The sequence below is a fragment of the Penicillium hordei genome (genome assembly GCF_028827395.1).
Source record: "Penicillium hordei strain IBT 12815 chromosome Unknown utg000003l_segment0_segment0, whole genome shotgun sequence".
Classification (NCBI taxonomy): domain Eukaryota; kingdom Fungi; phylum Ascomycota; class Eurotiomycetes; order Eurotiales; family Aspergillaceae; genus Penicillium; species Penicillium hordei.
Window position 1 is genome coordinate 3,056,244 of NW_026623144.1, and position 15,678 is coordinate 3,071,921.

Here is a 15,678-nt window from a genome sequence, read left to right on the forward strand (position 1 = left end):
AGGGTTGAAAGCCTCATTGTATTTCTTGATTTGCGTAAAACGAGCTTATCAAGTACCAAGGCTTTAAATCGTCGACAAGTTCCACGTCAACTTCCAATATTCAACATCAAGCACCATTGTAACTAACACTCCAACAGATCATTTTTATTTGCCTTCTTTACTCTTACCATATTTTAACATGCCCCCAGCTGCACGGAGACTGCTCCAAATGAGAGAGACATGGGAAGCACTTGGGATCCTCAACTGACCTGATGACCAAGCCTACGTTTTTGAAATTGCTCTGCGACTCTACGCTCCTATGAACAACAATTTCGTTTTTGACGGATACGTCCCCAGAAGATTCATTGTGACTGTCAAGCCAGAACTTCTAATGGAGCTCCACTATCAAACTCCGCACCTCCGAGGGGCTGTAAGGGACCATGTACCAGATGAAAGTGAGCTAGGTTTACGTTTGTATGATCTTATCCGATTTAAGCGAAAAACCGATCCTGCGTGGTTGCATATTTTACCAGAATGGGGCTTCTTACAGGATACTGCTCGTCGATGGATCTCTATAGAGAGAAATAATGTAGTGGATTCACTGTCAATAGAACTAGACAGGGAGAAATAGACTAGAAGTTCCTGATGCCATCCGCCGTATATTTGGTAGAGGCCAGGAATTAGATAGAAACAAACAGGGGTAGACACAGGTGACCATACACTATCTACTGCTCCAGTTCAATGAACAGAGCGACTAGTTCGATAATATGACCAACCAAGGGCGTGGAGCACGATGCAAGAGGTATAGAGGTGATATTGTTTCTGCTTTAGTTTGTAGAGTTTTTCAAATATATTGTTTTTTGGCGTCTATAGAGAGTTCCAAACATTTCACTTAGTGTCTCGGATCTAAATTTAGCTAGAAAGCAGCCTAGGTACCGTGAGCTAATATAAGTACAGTTGAAGGCAGATAATAGTATAATTTCTACAAGAGGAACAGAAGACTTCACGGTAGATCTCTAGAACAATGGTTTGATGAGTATTACTAACAGCTAAGTCTCGATCATTATTCCGACATCTTAGAGTGTCTAAGCGTGTACGCCAGTTGCCCACAAGTTGGCGAGTCCTATACGCTATAAATTCAACAATTATCAAATCAAATCAAAAAAGCTCATAACATGAATTCATCGCTAACCACTCACAAATAAAAGAATTAATCCACCATCTAGATAAAGCATCGTTAATCCAACCATACCGTAGCCAACAAAACCCGCAAAACAGATTCATTCAAAAATCCCACGGCTTTTCCCTCTAAAAATACCAGAAAAGGCGTAGTCATAATCGTCCATAATATCATAAAATCGTCACCCCAATCAAAATCTTAATCAAATCCGTCCTCCAAAGCCACTCCTACTATCCCCCTCAATCCCAACCCTAACGGGACTACTCCCCCCACTCCAACTCCCGCCTTGCGAACTATCACTCCCAGTCCCACTCCCACTCGCAGAGCCCAACGAAAGCATATCATCCTCACGAGCAGGCTTCCGTCCCGCACCAATCGCAACACGCATACCCTGCACAGCGCCGCCGTACTCATGGCCCGCAGGATACATGCCGTCGTTGACGGAGAAGTTGCGGCAGATCAGGTAGGCTCGCATGGCGGCGCTCTCGCGGGCGAGCGTCTCATTGCTGCAGATACTGTCCGTTCGGTACTCGCGGTTGTTGACCCGCACGGTGCAGGTGTATCCGCTGTTGCTTATGTATGCGTTGTAGATTGGTTCGGGCCAATTGCGCCTGCGGCAGAGGCCTAGGTTTAGATTTGGTTAGTTTGGTTTTTGGGTGGGATTGGTTGGTAATTGGATTGGGGTTAGTGTGCAGAGAGAGGGGTTAAGGCTTGGGTTTGCTTGTCTGTATTGAATGTATGCTTGGGGATAGGATGTTGTCTAGTGACCAGGGTTCGGGGATTGGTTTGTGTTGGCAATGATGCATGCATACATAGCCTGGGAGAGAGTAGGTGATGGAGGTGGTGGGGAGATTGATGACATACTGGTCAGGTAAAGGATATAGTACATCTTGAGATCTGGACTGGACGCAAGCCAGAAGCAAGAAAAACGGGAAGACTGGAGACGAGTGACGGGCGATGGCGCTGCCACTTGTCTAACTGCAACGAATTGCGACGGTTACTCAGAACGCATTGGACGGACTTTGTTTGCAGTGAGATGAATTTAGGGCTGAGGCTGAGCTGCTAGTTGGTGTGCAGTCAGAAGATATGCGGATTGTGATGCCCAACGGCTGGTGGGACCGCGTTTGCTTTACTAGCAGCGGGGAGGATGTGCTGGCGTTCCAAACAAAAGCACGATTATAATACTAGCCAAGGCCAAGGGTGTCTAATTCAAAGAAGAGTGGAATGAGAAAATGCAAGAGTGAAAGCAATAGAGAGAGGGATTGACAACTAAATCAAAATTTTGAAGGAAATATTGGAAAGATGCCACACATATACAGATATACAATTTCCTAGAACCAAGTCCGCCCCCTCCGTACAACAGAGAAAAAAAAAAAGAAAAACAAATTAATGAGGGGAACAGAGCTGTTGCTTGTCATATACTTGATTACTTCTGGAAAACAGGTGGGGCTTTTGCATTGATACCTCTCAAGTCATACCGTGAGCTGGCCAGTGTACACAGTACCAACAGACAAGGGAAACGGTTGCAATTGCGACAGCGCACAAAGAAACCAAAAAAAGGGAGACACTGAATGTCAATGCAGATGACCTGAAAAAGAAAATGGTATTAAACCAAAAAGTCAAACCACGAAGATTCTAATACCCACCGTTGAAAGATTGAAGAAAAAACAAAAGAAAAGACAGGGATATAGTAAACAGTAATAATAGGCAGTAAAAGTACTAGTAGACAATAAATGGAAAATAGTAAACAATCAAACCTAGGAGACTATAGTACATAGATCTAGGATCCGGGTATAGACTACTTCCACCAAGTAAACACAGTACAAGAAGAGAAGATCAGAGAAGATGCTAGATGCACGCAAACGCCATACTCGCATTGGGCCTCGGAAAAGGCCCCAAAAAAAGAGTAACAGTAACTCAAACGGGTGTTCGATGTATTTCGTGCGCCGTTTTCTCGGCGGGTTTACTGATGCGCTGGCATATCTCTTTGCCAGTAGAATCAAACCGAGTCTGAGGCACCGGGAGTCACTGTGAACTGTCTGATTATGCCCCTGCAATTCGCCGATCGAAACATAAAAATTCTCGGAGACTAAGGGAGACCTTGTAATCTGCTTGCAGAAGGGTAATACCTGAAGATTATGGATCCTAGCATTCTGGTGTGAGTTTGAATGGAATAGAGGTGTTATGGTGGTGCTATAATATACTATCCTATACTTCGTACATGGGGGGGATTTTTTTTTTTGCTGACATTGTTTTCTTAGAATGGCCTTTGTATTTCAATTTTGGCCCCCACAAATGTATCAGAGAAAATACAATTAAATTTGCCGCCCTTATGGATTCGCGAGACGCGCCGTTCTGCGAATGGTGATTGGCGCCAAGGAGGGGTCGTTCATGTTGTGCAGAACGCGTCTGAAGAGGGGTCAATTTCTTGTGGAAAGGCTATGAGTCAATGAAATAATCAATATAGAAAGAATCAAAGTAGAGAGAATCAAAGTGGGTAACTGGGAACATCCAATATCGGAGAATGAGCAAATGCATGCGCCCCCGGACTAACCTCAGTTACTTGACAGGCATCGGATGCAGTGATGAGCTGGCATTGCAGTGGGGAAAGGCGTTGGATTTATCTGCATATTCTGGTACTGACGATTTCTTTTGCCCTCTTGGGCCTCGTGCAGCTTGTGTCTTTGGTGGCAAACACATTTTGTACATCGTAGGATCATTTTCATCTTGATCGGCGCAGAGTGGCGGGAAAAGTAAACTCTTCACCCACGCGCTAAAGGAACTTTGTGTAAACTTTGGAAACTCGGTGAAACTGCCAGCACAAAAAGAAAAGAACGGAAGGAATTGGTGCTATGTGCTATGACCTATGTTGTAGTCATACTCGGGCCCCCAAATCCAACCCCTTGCGTTTCGGTCTCGTTCACAGCATCCTCCTTGGCTTGGTCGAAATCATCCTCGTGGCTCCCATGCCATGACCACTGCTATGACCATGGGGCTTGCAGTCTCAAGCATCCAAGACTAATCATGCATAATGCACTCGCTCGGAGTCCGTGATTACCAATGACGCCCTGTCTCAATCTACTGTAATCTCGAGACTTTTGGAAGGAAACCTCATCCGTGGTGGCGCTTTGTCCCGTGTCTTCTTTTTGATATGGCGTCGGCTCACGCCCCTTCCGGTTAGATAGTGAGGGGCTGGGCCTCGGACCAGAGCCGCATTTGCTCCGCGGCTTTGTGCGGGATCACATACAAAGGGTGCATTGACTCTAGCCGATCACCTCGTGAAAACACATTGTCCGGATCGTGACTCGGTGAAGACTTCCAGGAGAATGAGGATGTAAAGTTGTTGCTCGCAACACTCGAGTCTGTCCGGTAGTGGTGGTTTTGAGTCGCGCTCAATCCTGCCATAACGTAGCAGGTGTGGTATGAATCGACGTGCCTTGTTCTTGGTCAGCCATGTGTGAAGAGAACTGACACAGATAGGAGTGGACATACTTGCCCGGTTTGTCACGAAGACCACCGTCGTTCCCTTGGCAACATGCAAGGATGTATCGGGTTAAACCTTCGCGGCTGAAAAGACTGTTCGCTGGTGGCTGGGTGTTATCCGGCTTTCCCTCCAGAGAAGATTCAAGCAATGGCCAGCATCCACCAACCCAATGGCTGTAGCATCCATCCACTAGCTTATTTGTTCGTCCGGATAGACCACCTTCCGGGGCGGACTGGCGTGCGGATAACCATGACACTAACATGGGGATGTCCATGTGTCTGCCAGGAACCGTTAGCATATGAAGATCAGACAGAGCATTCCGGGCTAGGGTAGTCTCGTACCTGTTGAAGATCTCCTCGGGAGGTCCCAAGATAGACAGACATGCCAGAGCGCAAAAAGCATATGCCCCATGGGCCTCCGATCCAGGGCTGCCAGAGATCCCACCTTCATACGTTTGGCCTAAGGGCGAGGGTCAGCATATCTCAAGTCTGCTGTAAACCAAACTACCAGTAACTCATACATCGTGAGAGATATTCAGGAAGACCACTCGTAAGGCTCTCCAATCCCGCCTCCCGCGCTTGAGAGCCCGGAGCAAGCGTCAGCGGCAGGTCAAGTAGCGAGATCAGAGTCATAGCGCAATATGCGCCACTACATTAATGATATGTCAGATCTTGCATTGGGGAACCGGGAACGGGACCAGCAAGCACCTGCTCCCTGGAAGTTTCACTTACCGCACATCTTCCTCCCCGCCCTCGCAAACACGGAATCCCCCATCTGGCTGCTTCAATCGGCCGATCCATTGCCACCTAGGAAAGCCAGAAATTGGGTCAGACGCACAGGATCACACAAGGCACTCATGCAGAACGCTGCCGGTGACAACTCACATCGCGTGTCGATCCACCAATCCAAAGGCCTCCTCACCTCCAACCATAGCCAACGACAACACGGCTGCATAACTTCCCGCCAGGTGGGATGTCTGGCCGTGGCCGCCGCCAAAGCCACCTGTGGGGTTCTGCATCGGCCGAAGCGTAGTGATTACACTAAAATAATGAGGAAAGGTTTAGAATGGCTTTCCATAGTTCACGTTGTACAGATCAGATGATCTTTTCCAATCAGGGTATATCTCCAGAGGCTCTCTCCATTCTGTGGATATATGACAGAAATAGGAAAAAGCAACTCTGGGGGGAGAAGGAGGCGGGGACGGGGAAAGGGAAAGGGAAAGTGAAAATCAAAGGAGATATACAAAATAAAAATAAAAATAAGGATGGAAACATATGCACACACCGTTCGCGAAATCGAGTCGTCTCTTCTCCCAGCATGGCAAGTCCCGCCAACGCCCAGTACACAATCCACGGGCGGCTAGCGTCCATGGCGACGAACCCCGAGGGATAATCCTCGAGGGCATCGTAAAGGAAGCCGGCATGGATGTCACGCTGTAGGGCGGGCACGCCATAGACGTTGAAATCCTTTTGGGCGCTATGGATCCCTTTCAGGAATGGTAGGCACTTTTCCAGCGTCGCGTTTTGCAGATCGACTGTCTCGGTGATGAGCGGGTCGCGGATGGGCGGCGGCTGCGTGAACAAGGCCGGGATCCCCGGGCGCGGTTGGTTGGAGTCAGATGTATTCATAGTATTCATAGTAGTCATGGTTGTCCTGGTTGGAGTTAATGTTGAGGTTGAGCGGTTGGGTTTTTGTGCGTTCGGAAATCGAACTTTTCGAGGCTTCCCGATGAGCGGCATTAATGGGATTTTGAGGTATTTTGTAGATTTGAAGTTCAAAGAAAGGTCCAACTTTTTCTTATTATTGTTCTGTAAATGTGAATGTGAATGTAAAAAAGAAAAGAGAGTCTAGAATTATTCTTTGTTCCCCACTCGATCTCTACCGGGTGTTCCCATCTTTGACACAAGTCGCAACATGCTGGGAGTCTCACTTCTTGACTAGTTGTACTTCCCTCAAATTAATTTTCATGATTCAGTTAGTTTCTCGTGGCCCGGATAGTTATGCATACATTGCTATTACTCCGTACTCCGTGCTCTTGAGTAGCTCCTGCATGACACAGAAGCCTATATATATATATATGTGATGGATCTGACGCCATGCAGTGAGCAAGTATATTGGCTTACATGACACCCTTGCTGCATGTGCCCAGGTATGCTCTTTAACCCCCAGGGTATCCGTGCGAAAGGTTTAGGGGGAAAAAAAAAGACCTGTCGAATTTTTTTTGTTTTGCCAGGGTTCACGATGTTCAACTTGCACCTCAACAAGATGTCCACATAGTCCGTGCCATATACACTAGCACTATTTTACCATTTTACCATTTGTATTTAATACTTCTTTCCTGTTTTCCGGGAACTCTCTAGTGCATGGTCAGCATCCGAAAATGGCCCACTAAATACCATTGAGGTATGGTGCATTCAGGGAACTGTGAGATACGAATCACGGGCATGGTGGGAAGAGGAAAGACAGGGAGCTGATTGGATCTGATTAGGAAGGACTGATTTTGGTCTAACACGATCCGACTGTCAGATCTCGTCAATTCATATTGCCACGCAATACGCACTGCCTCAACTTGTTTTTTCTTTTTTTTTTCCCCTCTCTCCACTGATCTTCCGGGTTCGGTCTCACGGTCCGATGATTTGTTAATAGTCATAAGCATCTCAGTCAGAACCTAGGGGTAAGAAAAAAAAAAAGGATAACAAAGTATATATGAAATAGAGAGTTGGAATATAGATCTGAAATAGTGTACAACATACGGAGTATCGGGAATAAAGATATGAAATAGAAGAGAGGAAAAAGAAAAACAAGGCAACCTTTTCCCATTTAGGAAATAATTCAATAATAGGGAGATCATGGGATCAAACTCCGTTCCAGTAAAAAATGACCGACAGGACGACACTCCGTCCTCTCCCGCACTGAATCTCTCTATCCCACGCTACTGCAAACTAAATTCTCGTGGCATTAATTCATCGGCCAACACTGGATCAACGTTCCACGCCATCAGCCAGCCTCTCCACTCTCCACAATCAAGTCCCCTAGCGCATTTCTTCGCTCACCGCTGCTTTGTCCCCCCCACCGCCTCACTTTCCCTCTTCTTCATGGTTGTGTCACCCTTCTGAAGAAGGTCCTCTCATCCAGGCTGGTCCTTTTCTTCCCCTTCTTTTTCACTTTCCCGTGATCGTTTTGACTTCAAAAAAGTCATGTCCAATGTCGATATATCCAGTGATGGCCTGATTGGCGTCGATTACGACTCCAGAGGCTATCTTCAGCATCAATCATGGCCTATGCCAGGTGATCAGGCGCCCCCACGGTCAGAAGAGGCCCATGGTCTCTCCCCGTTGCAAACTGGCGGTCACCCTATAGAACAGTCGGTGACCCAGGATCCAAATCTCATGGTCGATTGGCACTTTCAACCTCTACACACTCCTCATCACCACCATCTCTCATACTCTTCCGAAGACCCCTCGTCAGCGCCCCAGTTTACCACCAGTTATGGCATGCCCATGCAGTCTTCGCCCGTCGATCTCATGTCTGGCCAAGGCCAGATGCCCGCTGGCTTGCTCGATGGTCCTTATCTGCCGATGTCGGCACCGGTCGACATGGTGCCATTCACGTATCAGGACTTACAAGCGGATCTGATGGCGTTCCCCAACGGACTTCCGGATGTTTCTTATGCCCCGCACCCCGTTCTTGAAAGCAGCTCGCCCACCGATACTTATTTGGAGGTCCGGTCCCTGTCCAGCAGCGACAACGGTTGGAGTACTATCGACCACCGCCGCTCTCTTGATTTTGGGTATCCCGAACAAGGTGTTTTCGTCAACCCCACCCAGACACTGCACGACCGCAGTCTTTCAGAGTCTTCATATTCCACATCATACGGCAGCTTCGTCGATATCACGAATCCGATCGGTTCTCCCGGTTCCGAGAATAATATGGATTTGCCCTGCTATAATCACCATGGCCACGGCCACGGCCATAGTCATAGCCATAGCCATACTCACAGCCACAGCCACAGCCATAGCTATAGTCACAGCAGCTCCATTGGAATGCACGGTACCTCCCCGACAAGCAGCGCAATTGTCCTTCGTGACCAGTCTTCGCCAGGCTCTCGCTCGCCTTCCGCAGTCAGCCCCATCGGAATGGTGCGGCCGATCCCTGTTCCGATCAAGAAGTCAACATCCCCTGCTCGATCCGCCGGGTCCTCCCAAGCGTCTGCCTCACCACCGAGCCGGAAACCGTCCCGCAAGAGCCCCATTGCCGCCAAGACCGCCGAGACCAAGGTTCGTAAGCAGTCCCAGACCGGCAAGCCCGAGACCGAGAAACGTGTTGGCAAGAGAAAGGGCCCGCTCAAGCCCGACCAGCGCAAGCAGGCCAGCGAGATCCGGAAGTTGCGCGCATGCCTGCGCTGCAAGTTCCTCAAGAAGACATGTGACAAGGGCGAGCCTTGTGCAGGATGCCAACCGTCGCACGCACGGTTATGGCAGGTGCCATGTACTCGCATTGATATCAAAGATATTGGGTACTTCATGAAGGACTGGAAGGCGGATTACGAGCGCCACATCACCATGGGCTTCTCGGTCGGCAACATTACCGGATTCTCAGATCAGGAACGCACCCTGTTCATCACTCATGGTTACGGACAGATCCTGCCCATCAACGCCCGCGAGGTCTATGTCCGGGACGAGCAGTGCTTCACCGTTGACTGGATCGAGTCGATGCACCGTGAGCCAACACAATACGACGTCGAGACTGCCAAACTCTCCGCTGGTATGGAGGGCATCTCGCACGCGATGCTGTCGGATTACCTTGACCGCCACATCGACGGCAATGGCACCTTTGAGAAGTTTGTCGACGATTACTTCGAGGGCACTCCTTTCTTGACGCAAATGCTGAAGACCGCCTTCCGCTTCTACTTCCGCACTAAGCTGCCCGTTATCCGGAAGGCGCTCAAGCTGGTCGTTGCTTACAACCTCACCATGCATGTCACCATGGTCGAAGGCATTGGCGAGGAGGAAGGCTTCCTCGGCAAGATCGACAAGATGGGCTCCAAGTTCTCCGGCAAGACCATGGCCCCTGTCATGATTAACTTCCAGATTAAATGTGCCATGGCCAGCATGTGGCGTGAGCTGCAGAAGGATGTGCTGGAGGAGCTGTCAGCACTTTACTCCAGTGTGTACAGCGGCGACAAGTTGAAGAACTGGCCGACAATTTTCATCCTAGCCTCTATTCTGCTGGCCGTGTGGGAGGAGATGCAGTTCGACAGCCACTACCGGACGCCGGACGCGGCTGCTGTCGACAAGTTCTGCACCGATATGGAAACTACCCCGGTGGGTGTCATCGTCGGACTGTTCCAGGCCATCTCCCAGAAGCTACCCCCGTTCACCGAGTGGGACTCACAAAAGCACCACCAACTGTTGTACTCCAACCCGGATGTTTGCAACACCATGACTGAAGTCCGCCAACATGTCGAGCAACATGGTAAGAGACAAACTCTTCCACAACCTTCCGCTTTGATCTCCGAAATTAACCCCTGTCTGCAGAAACCTACCTCCGCAGCCGCACCGGCACGAAATTCAACCGTGGCGACTTCGACTGCCTTTCAAATAAGTTTGTGTCGCGACTGGTCATTCGCGCCAGCTAGACAACGACCCCGTTGCGCAAACGCATTATGATGATGATATTTCCCACGACCATCGTTTTCAGCGAGTACAGTTCCACGATTTCGTTTTGAATGCCAAATGTTACCACTGAGAATATGTGAACCATTGTCGTGACGATGTGCGAGCGCATCTATTTCCGCTCTTTAACGAAGAATCCGACGGGTCCCCTCCCAGCGAGGTTCTACCCCTTTTTTGTATTGTTGTTCCGAGCGAACCGACTTTCTTTTGATCTAGCTTTTCTTGAGCCGTGTTGGTTTTTTTTTCTTGGTTCTTGTCTTTTGTCATATTTACCTTTTCATTTTTTCCTTTATGATTGTTTTTCTTTGGTTTTTTTTTTTTGCTCTTGTCTTTGGTGTATACCTTTCTTCGCATAGCTTTGTCTCCAGCGATGAACGAGGATCACGAATGTCATGACCGTGTACGGCCGAAGGTGTTTCTATTGTTTTGTTTTCATTTTTCTGGCATCTGGCACCCGCCACGGAACAGGCCAACAATTCAAGTTAAAAACAGGGCCCTGGGAAAGGGTGTGCAGGCTGTCTTATCCCGGAACTGTCACATTCTTTGTGGTGGTTTGGGGACAAACGGCGTCGGAGGGATATTTGCGAGAGCGTTTTTGTTTATACATGGGCATTACGCTCTATATCTCGAAAGTTTTTAACTCCATAACTTTGAATTCTTATTTCTATTTCGTTTTGTTATTCTCATTGTTGACTATTTGAACTATAAAAGGACGAAAAGACCGGTGAACCCGGATCCGGTGATACTAAGTTTGGAAGCGGGTACTGGGTACCCGGGAGACCGCAGCAGTTGCCGCGTACAGCCCCGTACCCTGTACTTGCTGATCACTAGCGTCCCCATTAAAAGGTCCACCCCCTCTTTTGGCGATAAGCACGTCAACGTCATCACTTGGGGATCTTGAACAAAGGGGACTTGAGGGATATATGAGAGAGAACATATAAGAGACCCAACACACAGTAGAAGATCATAGAATGTTAATGTCAATAATAGCCTATTTGTAGCCCTGGAGGTCATATCCAATGAAATATAGATTTCGGAGTTTTCCAGGTGGCGTCAAATGAAGTGATAGGCTGTTCTCAGGCACCCCCGTTTGACTCATCCGGCATCTTCTGGCATTTTCACGGCGTCACGGGCACCTGACTAAGACACCTCGCCCCCTCATCCTCCAAGGTTTCCTACATAAGGACGCTGTCTCCCCTCTTCTGATTTCTCCCTCTTTCATTCTCCACTTCACACTCGAGCACCCTTACCTTCAAATCATCAAATACCAGAGCTCATCATGCAGATCTTTGTCAAGACTCGTACGTTATCACCCTTATCTGGCCTCTCTAGAGATGACAGCCTCCCACCCTCTCTTGCAAGTCGGCATATGGATATCCTTGCTAACATTTCTTTGTCTCTAGTCACTGGCAAGACCATCACCCTTGAGGTTGAGTCCAGCGATACCATCGACAACGTCAAGTCGAAGATCCAGGATAAGGAGGGCATCCCTCCTGACCAGCAGCGCCTGATCTTCGCCGGCAAACAGCTTGAAGATGGCCGCACACTCTCCGATTACAACATTCAGAAGGAGTCTACTCTCCACCTCGTCCTTCGCCTCCGTGGTGGCATGCAAATTTGTAAGCATTTTCTTCTCTGACACCCTTGTCATTTTCTCTTGACTAATATTTGCCACAGTCGTCAAGACCCTGACCGGAAAAACCATCACCCTTGAGGTTGAGTCCAGCGATACCATCGACAACGTCAAGTCGAAGATCCAGGATAAGGAGGGCATTCCCCCCGACCAGCAGCGCTTGATCTTCGCCGGCAAGCAGCTTGAAGATGGCCGCACACTCTCCGATTACAACATTCAGAAAGAATCAACCCTCCACCTCGTCCTTCGTCTACGTGGTGGTATGCAGATTTTCGTGAAGACACTCACTGGCAAGACTATTACACTTGAAGTCGAGTCATCCGACACTATCGATAATGTGAAGTCCAAGATTCAAGATAAGGAGGGCATTCCCCCCGACCAGCAGCGTCTTATCTTCGCTGGTAAGCAGCTAGAAGATGGTCGCACACTCTCCGATTACAACATTCAGAAGGAATCAACCCTCCACCTTGTCCTTCGTCTACGTGGTGGTATGCAAATCTTTGTCAAGACTCTGACCGGAAAGACTATCACGCTCGAGGTTGAGAGCTCAGACACCATTGACAACGTCAAGAGTAAGATCCAGGACAAGGAGGGTATTCCTCCTGACCAGCAGCGTCTTATCTTCGCTGGTAAGCAGCTAGAGGACGGACGTACTCTTTCGGACTACAACATCCAGAAGGAATCCACTCTCCACCTGGTGTTGCGTCTGCGTGGCGGCCAGTAATTGATTTACGATTCTTTTATTTTTTTTTTCAACTTCGATAGGTTCTACATGACCTGCATGGCGTTTGGTCGATTTTCGAGGCTGAGGCTTCTTTTCTTGCAATGTGTTTCCTGAGGACGGCCGCGCTCTTTTACTTTACCCACATTATCCTCATCGATATGTGATAGATAGTTCTCTACAATTCACTCTAGCAATATTTGCTAGTCTTGACCTAGCATGCCATTTCATTGTAATATTGTAGGTGTGTAGTACTTAAACTGACGGAAGTTGACATAGAATGTTACTGTTATCAATGCAGACATTGTCTCCAACTTTACCCCACCAGCATCACACCCATCTGCAAGTCCCATATGTAATTGTGTCACCTCGGTAATTCTGTTCATCCACACCAATTCTCGCCACCACACCTTCCCAGCTAGGATTCGCCTTAGAATCTCAATCCTTCTTTGCCTCTTTGCCACCCTCGCGTGCCAGGAACCACCTGTGGCGTAAGGCGCAGAAGCGGGCGACAATCAAATATTAAGTAATCATACATCCTTATCGTGATAACACGACTTCCTCTTTCGACAGTTCCAACCAAAAGTCGGAAGCTCCAAAGGATGCGAGCCATTATCCGGGATGCCCGCTTACTTCTATCACCTTAGCTTGCAATTCCTCTCCCAAAGCTTATCCGACGCGTCGAGGTCGCAGGGATCCTCCTCTCTCGCGCTACAATCCGCATGGGAAGCTCTCCAACCATTCCAACAACGGAGCCGGTCTTCAACCTCCAACCGCCTATCACCCGCAGGAGAAAATCAAACCCCACCAAACCCAGAGCAGACTTTGGCGCATCACCAGAAGCTCATCTCCACCCTCTCCACACACGCTACACCTATCCCGCCCCGAACCACTCCCTCCACCAGCACTTCTTACAACTCCAACACGTCCTCCACTAGCTCCTCAACTAGCACCACCCCACTCGAAGACGACAAACGCTTTGGCGCCGTCTCCATCGAGTGCATTGACATGGTCACCCCAAAGCACCCGCCCAAAGGCACCTCGAAGCACGGGTCCTCCACAGAACCAGAGAACCTTGTCGCCGCAGGCATCGGCACCGACATTCTAGGCGGCCTCCGTACAAAAGGCCGATATATCCCACTCGATTACGAGCTTTCCGACAGTGTCTGGGGAATTGTGCACCTGTACCGCGACTCGCAGGAGACGCCTTACCTCGGAAACGATGACGAATACCCCGCCTACCTGAAGGGCTCCTCAGCTGCGGCCCGCCAGCCTGGCGAGCAGCAGGCTACGTTGAGGCAGGGTCTGGCCGGTGCGGCGGGTGCTAAACAAGCCGGGCCGACGGGTCTTGCGGAATATCCTTTTCCTGAGATGAGTTCTTCCTCTGCGCAGAGCCCTGATGAGGATTGTACGACATTATGTATCCTCGCTGTGCCATCTTATCTGTTGCCGCCAGACTTTTTGGGGTTTATAGGGCAGAAGACGATGGATGATGTTAGTCATTTCAGGATGATTAGGACTGCTCGTGCGAATCGATACATGGTTTTGATGAAGTTCCGGAGTGGACGGAAGGCGAGAGAATGGCAGAAGGAATGGAATGGGCATGTGTTTAATAGCGTCGAGCCCGAGACCTGCCATGTGGTTTTTGTGAAGACGGTGGAAATCCAAGTTGTGGATCCCGGAACACCAGCTGCTGAGCATGGCGCCCTCCCCTCTAACCTCTCAACCCCTTCTCGACCCCCGGTATCCTCTACCGGACAAGCGACTCTTACCGGCAAACCTCTTGCACCACCTACTCCTGCATTAATTGAATTACCAACCTGTCCCGTTTGCCTAGAGCGAATGGACGAAACCACGGGGCTCCTAACAATCAACTGTCAACACGTCTTCCACTGCACTTGTCTCCAAAAATGGAAAGGCAGCGGCTGCCCCGTGTGCCGATACACACAAGACGACTACCGCAAAAGCAACGCAGCCCTGAAGCCGGACGAAGAACCCCAAGAATGCAGCATCTGCCACTCGGAAGAAAACCTCTGGGCTTGTCTAATCTGTGGCACGATCGGCTGCGGCCGCTACGATAACGCCCACGCCTTCGCGCATTGGAAAGAAACAGCGCACGCCTTCTCCATGGATCTCACCACCCAGCGCGTATGGGACTACGTGGGCGACGCCTACGTTCACCGCATCATCCAAAACAAAACAGACGGCAAGCTCCTCGAGCTACCCGCAGCAGACCACAGCGCCCTTGACCCGCCAGATTGGGGCGACGCCGTCCCCCGCGAGAAACTAGAAAACATGAGTATCGAATACACACATCTCCTCACCAGCCAGCTTGAAAGCCAGCGCGCATACTTCGAAGAAGTCGTCGAGCGTGCCGTCGATAAAGCTTCGCAGGCTAGTGCCGCTGCCGCCGTGGCGGAAGTCAACGCTTCCAGTGCCTCGTCGTGTCTCGAAGAATTACAAGCTAAGTATGATGCCGTGACGATTGAGACACTACCGTCGCTTGAACATGATCGCGCGCGCGCAGAGAAAAAAGCAGAGAAATTTGAGGCCCTAGCGCGCTCGTTTGAGAAGGGGTTTCAGGAGGAGAAGGCTATGAATCGGAATATGTTGTTAAAGTTGGAGAATCTTGCTAAAGAGGTTGATGGGCTTAAGGTTGCGAATGCGGATCTGGCGGAGCAGAATCGCGATTTGACGTTCTTTATCAGTGGCACGCAGAGGTTGCAGGGGCAGGGTGAGGAGGTTGAACAGGGGACTGTTTCTGTGCCTGAGCCTCCGGCTGCTTCGAAGAAGAAGAGGAAGGGGAAGGGGAAGAAGTAGTTTGGGGCTAGGGGAGGTTGGAGCTTTCGATTACTTTTGCTCGGCATTGGAAGTTGTATTCCTTTACTATATTCATAAAAGGGCACTTGGGTGGTTATATGCATTTAGCGAGTGTCTAAGTACACTAAAAACGAGGCAATGAATATGAAGTTATGAAATATTGATATGCAAAGAGTACAACAGTCA

The 15,678-nt window shown here is 49.3% G+C and overlaps 4 protein-coding genes across 4 annotated transcripts; 2 read left to right on the forward strand and 2 right to left on the reverse strand.

Annotated features, from left to right (window-relative positions):
- Positions 1–1,361: 1,361 nt before the first annotated feature.
- Positions 1,362–2,048, reverse strand: N7537_006383 (uncharacterized protein; the record flags this gene model as incomplete). Its single annotated transcript, XM_056897440.1, has 2 exons — positions 1,362–1,783; positions 2,024–2,048. The coding sequence occupies 2 exons, from the start codon at positions 2,046–2,048 to the stop codon at positions 1,362–1,364; spliced, it is 447 nt and encodes a 148-aa protein (XP_056753225.1).
- A 2,288-nt stretch (positions 2,049–4,336) lies between these two features.
- On the reverse strand, positions 4,337–6,289 carry N7537_006384 (CAAX farnesyltransferase subunit beta RAM1; the record flags this gene model as incomplete). Its single annotated transcript, XM_056897441.1, has 7 exons — positions 4,337–4,595; positions 4,652–4,921; positions 4,985–5,102; positions 5,164–5,291; positions 5,375–5,449; positions 5,528–5,683; positions 5,928–6,289. The coding sequence occupies 7 exons, from the start codon at positions 6,287–6,289 to the stop codon at positions 4,337–4,339; spliced, it is 1,368 nt and encodes a 455-aa protein (XP_056753226.1).
- Positions 6,290–7,840: 1,551 nt separating this feature from the next.
- N7537_006385 (Zn(II)2Cys6 transcription factor domain-containing protein) lies at positions 7,841–10,365 on the forward strand (the record flags this gene model as incomplete). The annotated part of the gene is made up of 2 exons (XM_056897442.1): positions 7,841–10,118; positions 10,181–10,365. 2 exons carry the CDS (start codon positions 7,841–7,843, stop codon positions 10,279–10,281), a joined length of 2,379 nt encoding a protein of 792 aa, XP_056753227.1. The 3' UTR covers positions 10,282–10,365.
- Positions 10,366–13,293: 2,928 nt separating this feature from the next.
- Positions 13,294–15,492, forward strand: N7537_006386 (putative RING and UBP finger domain protein; the record flags this gene model as incomplete). Its single annotated transcript, XM_056897443.1, has 1 exon — positions 13,294–15,492. One exon carries the CDS (start codon positions 13,294–13,296, stop codon positions 15,490–15,492), a length of 2,199 nt encoding a protein of 732 aa, XP_056753228.1.
- Positions 15,493–15,678: the final 186 nt, after the last annotated feature.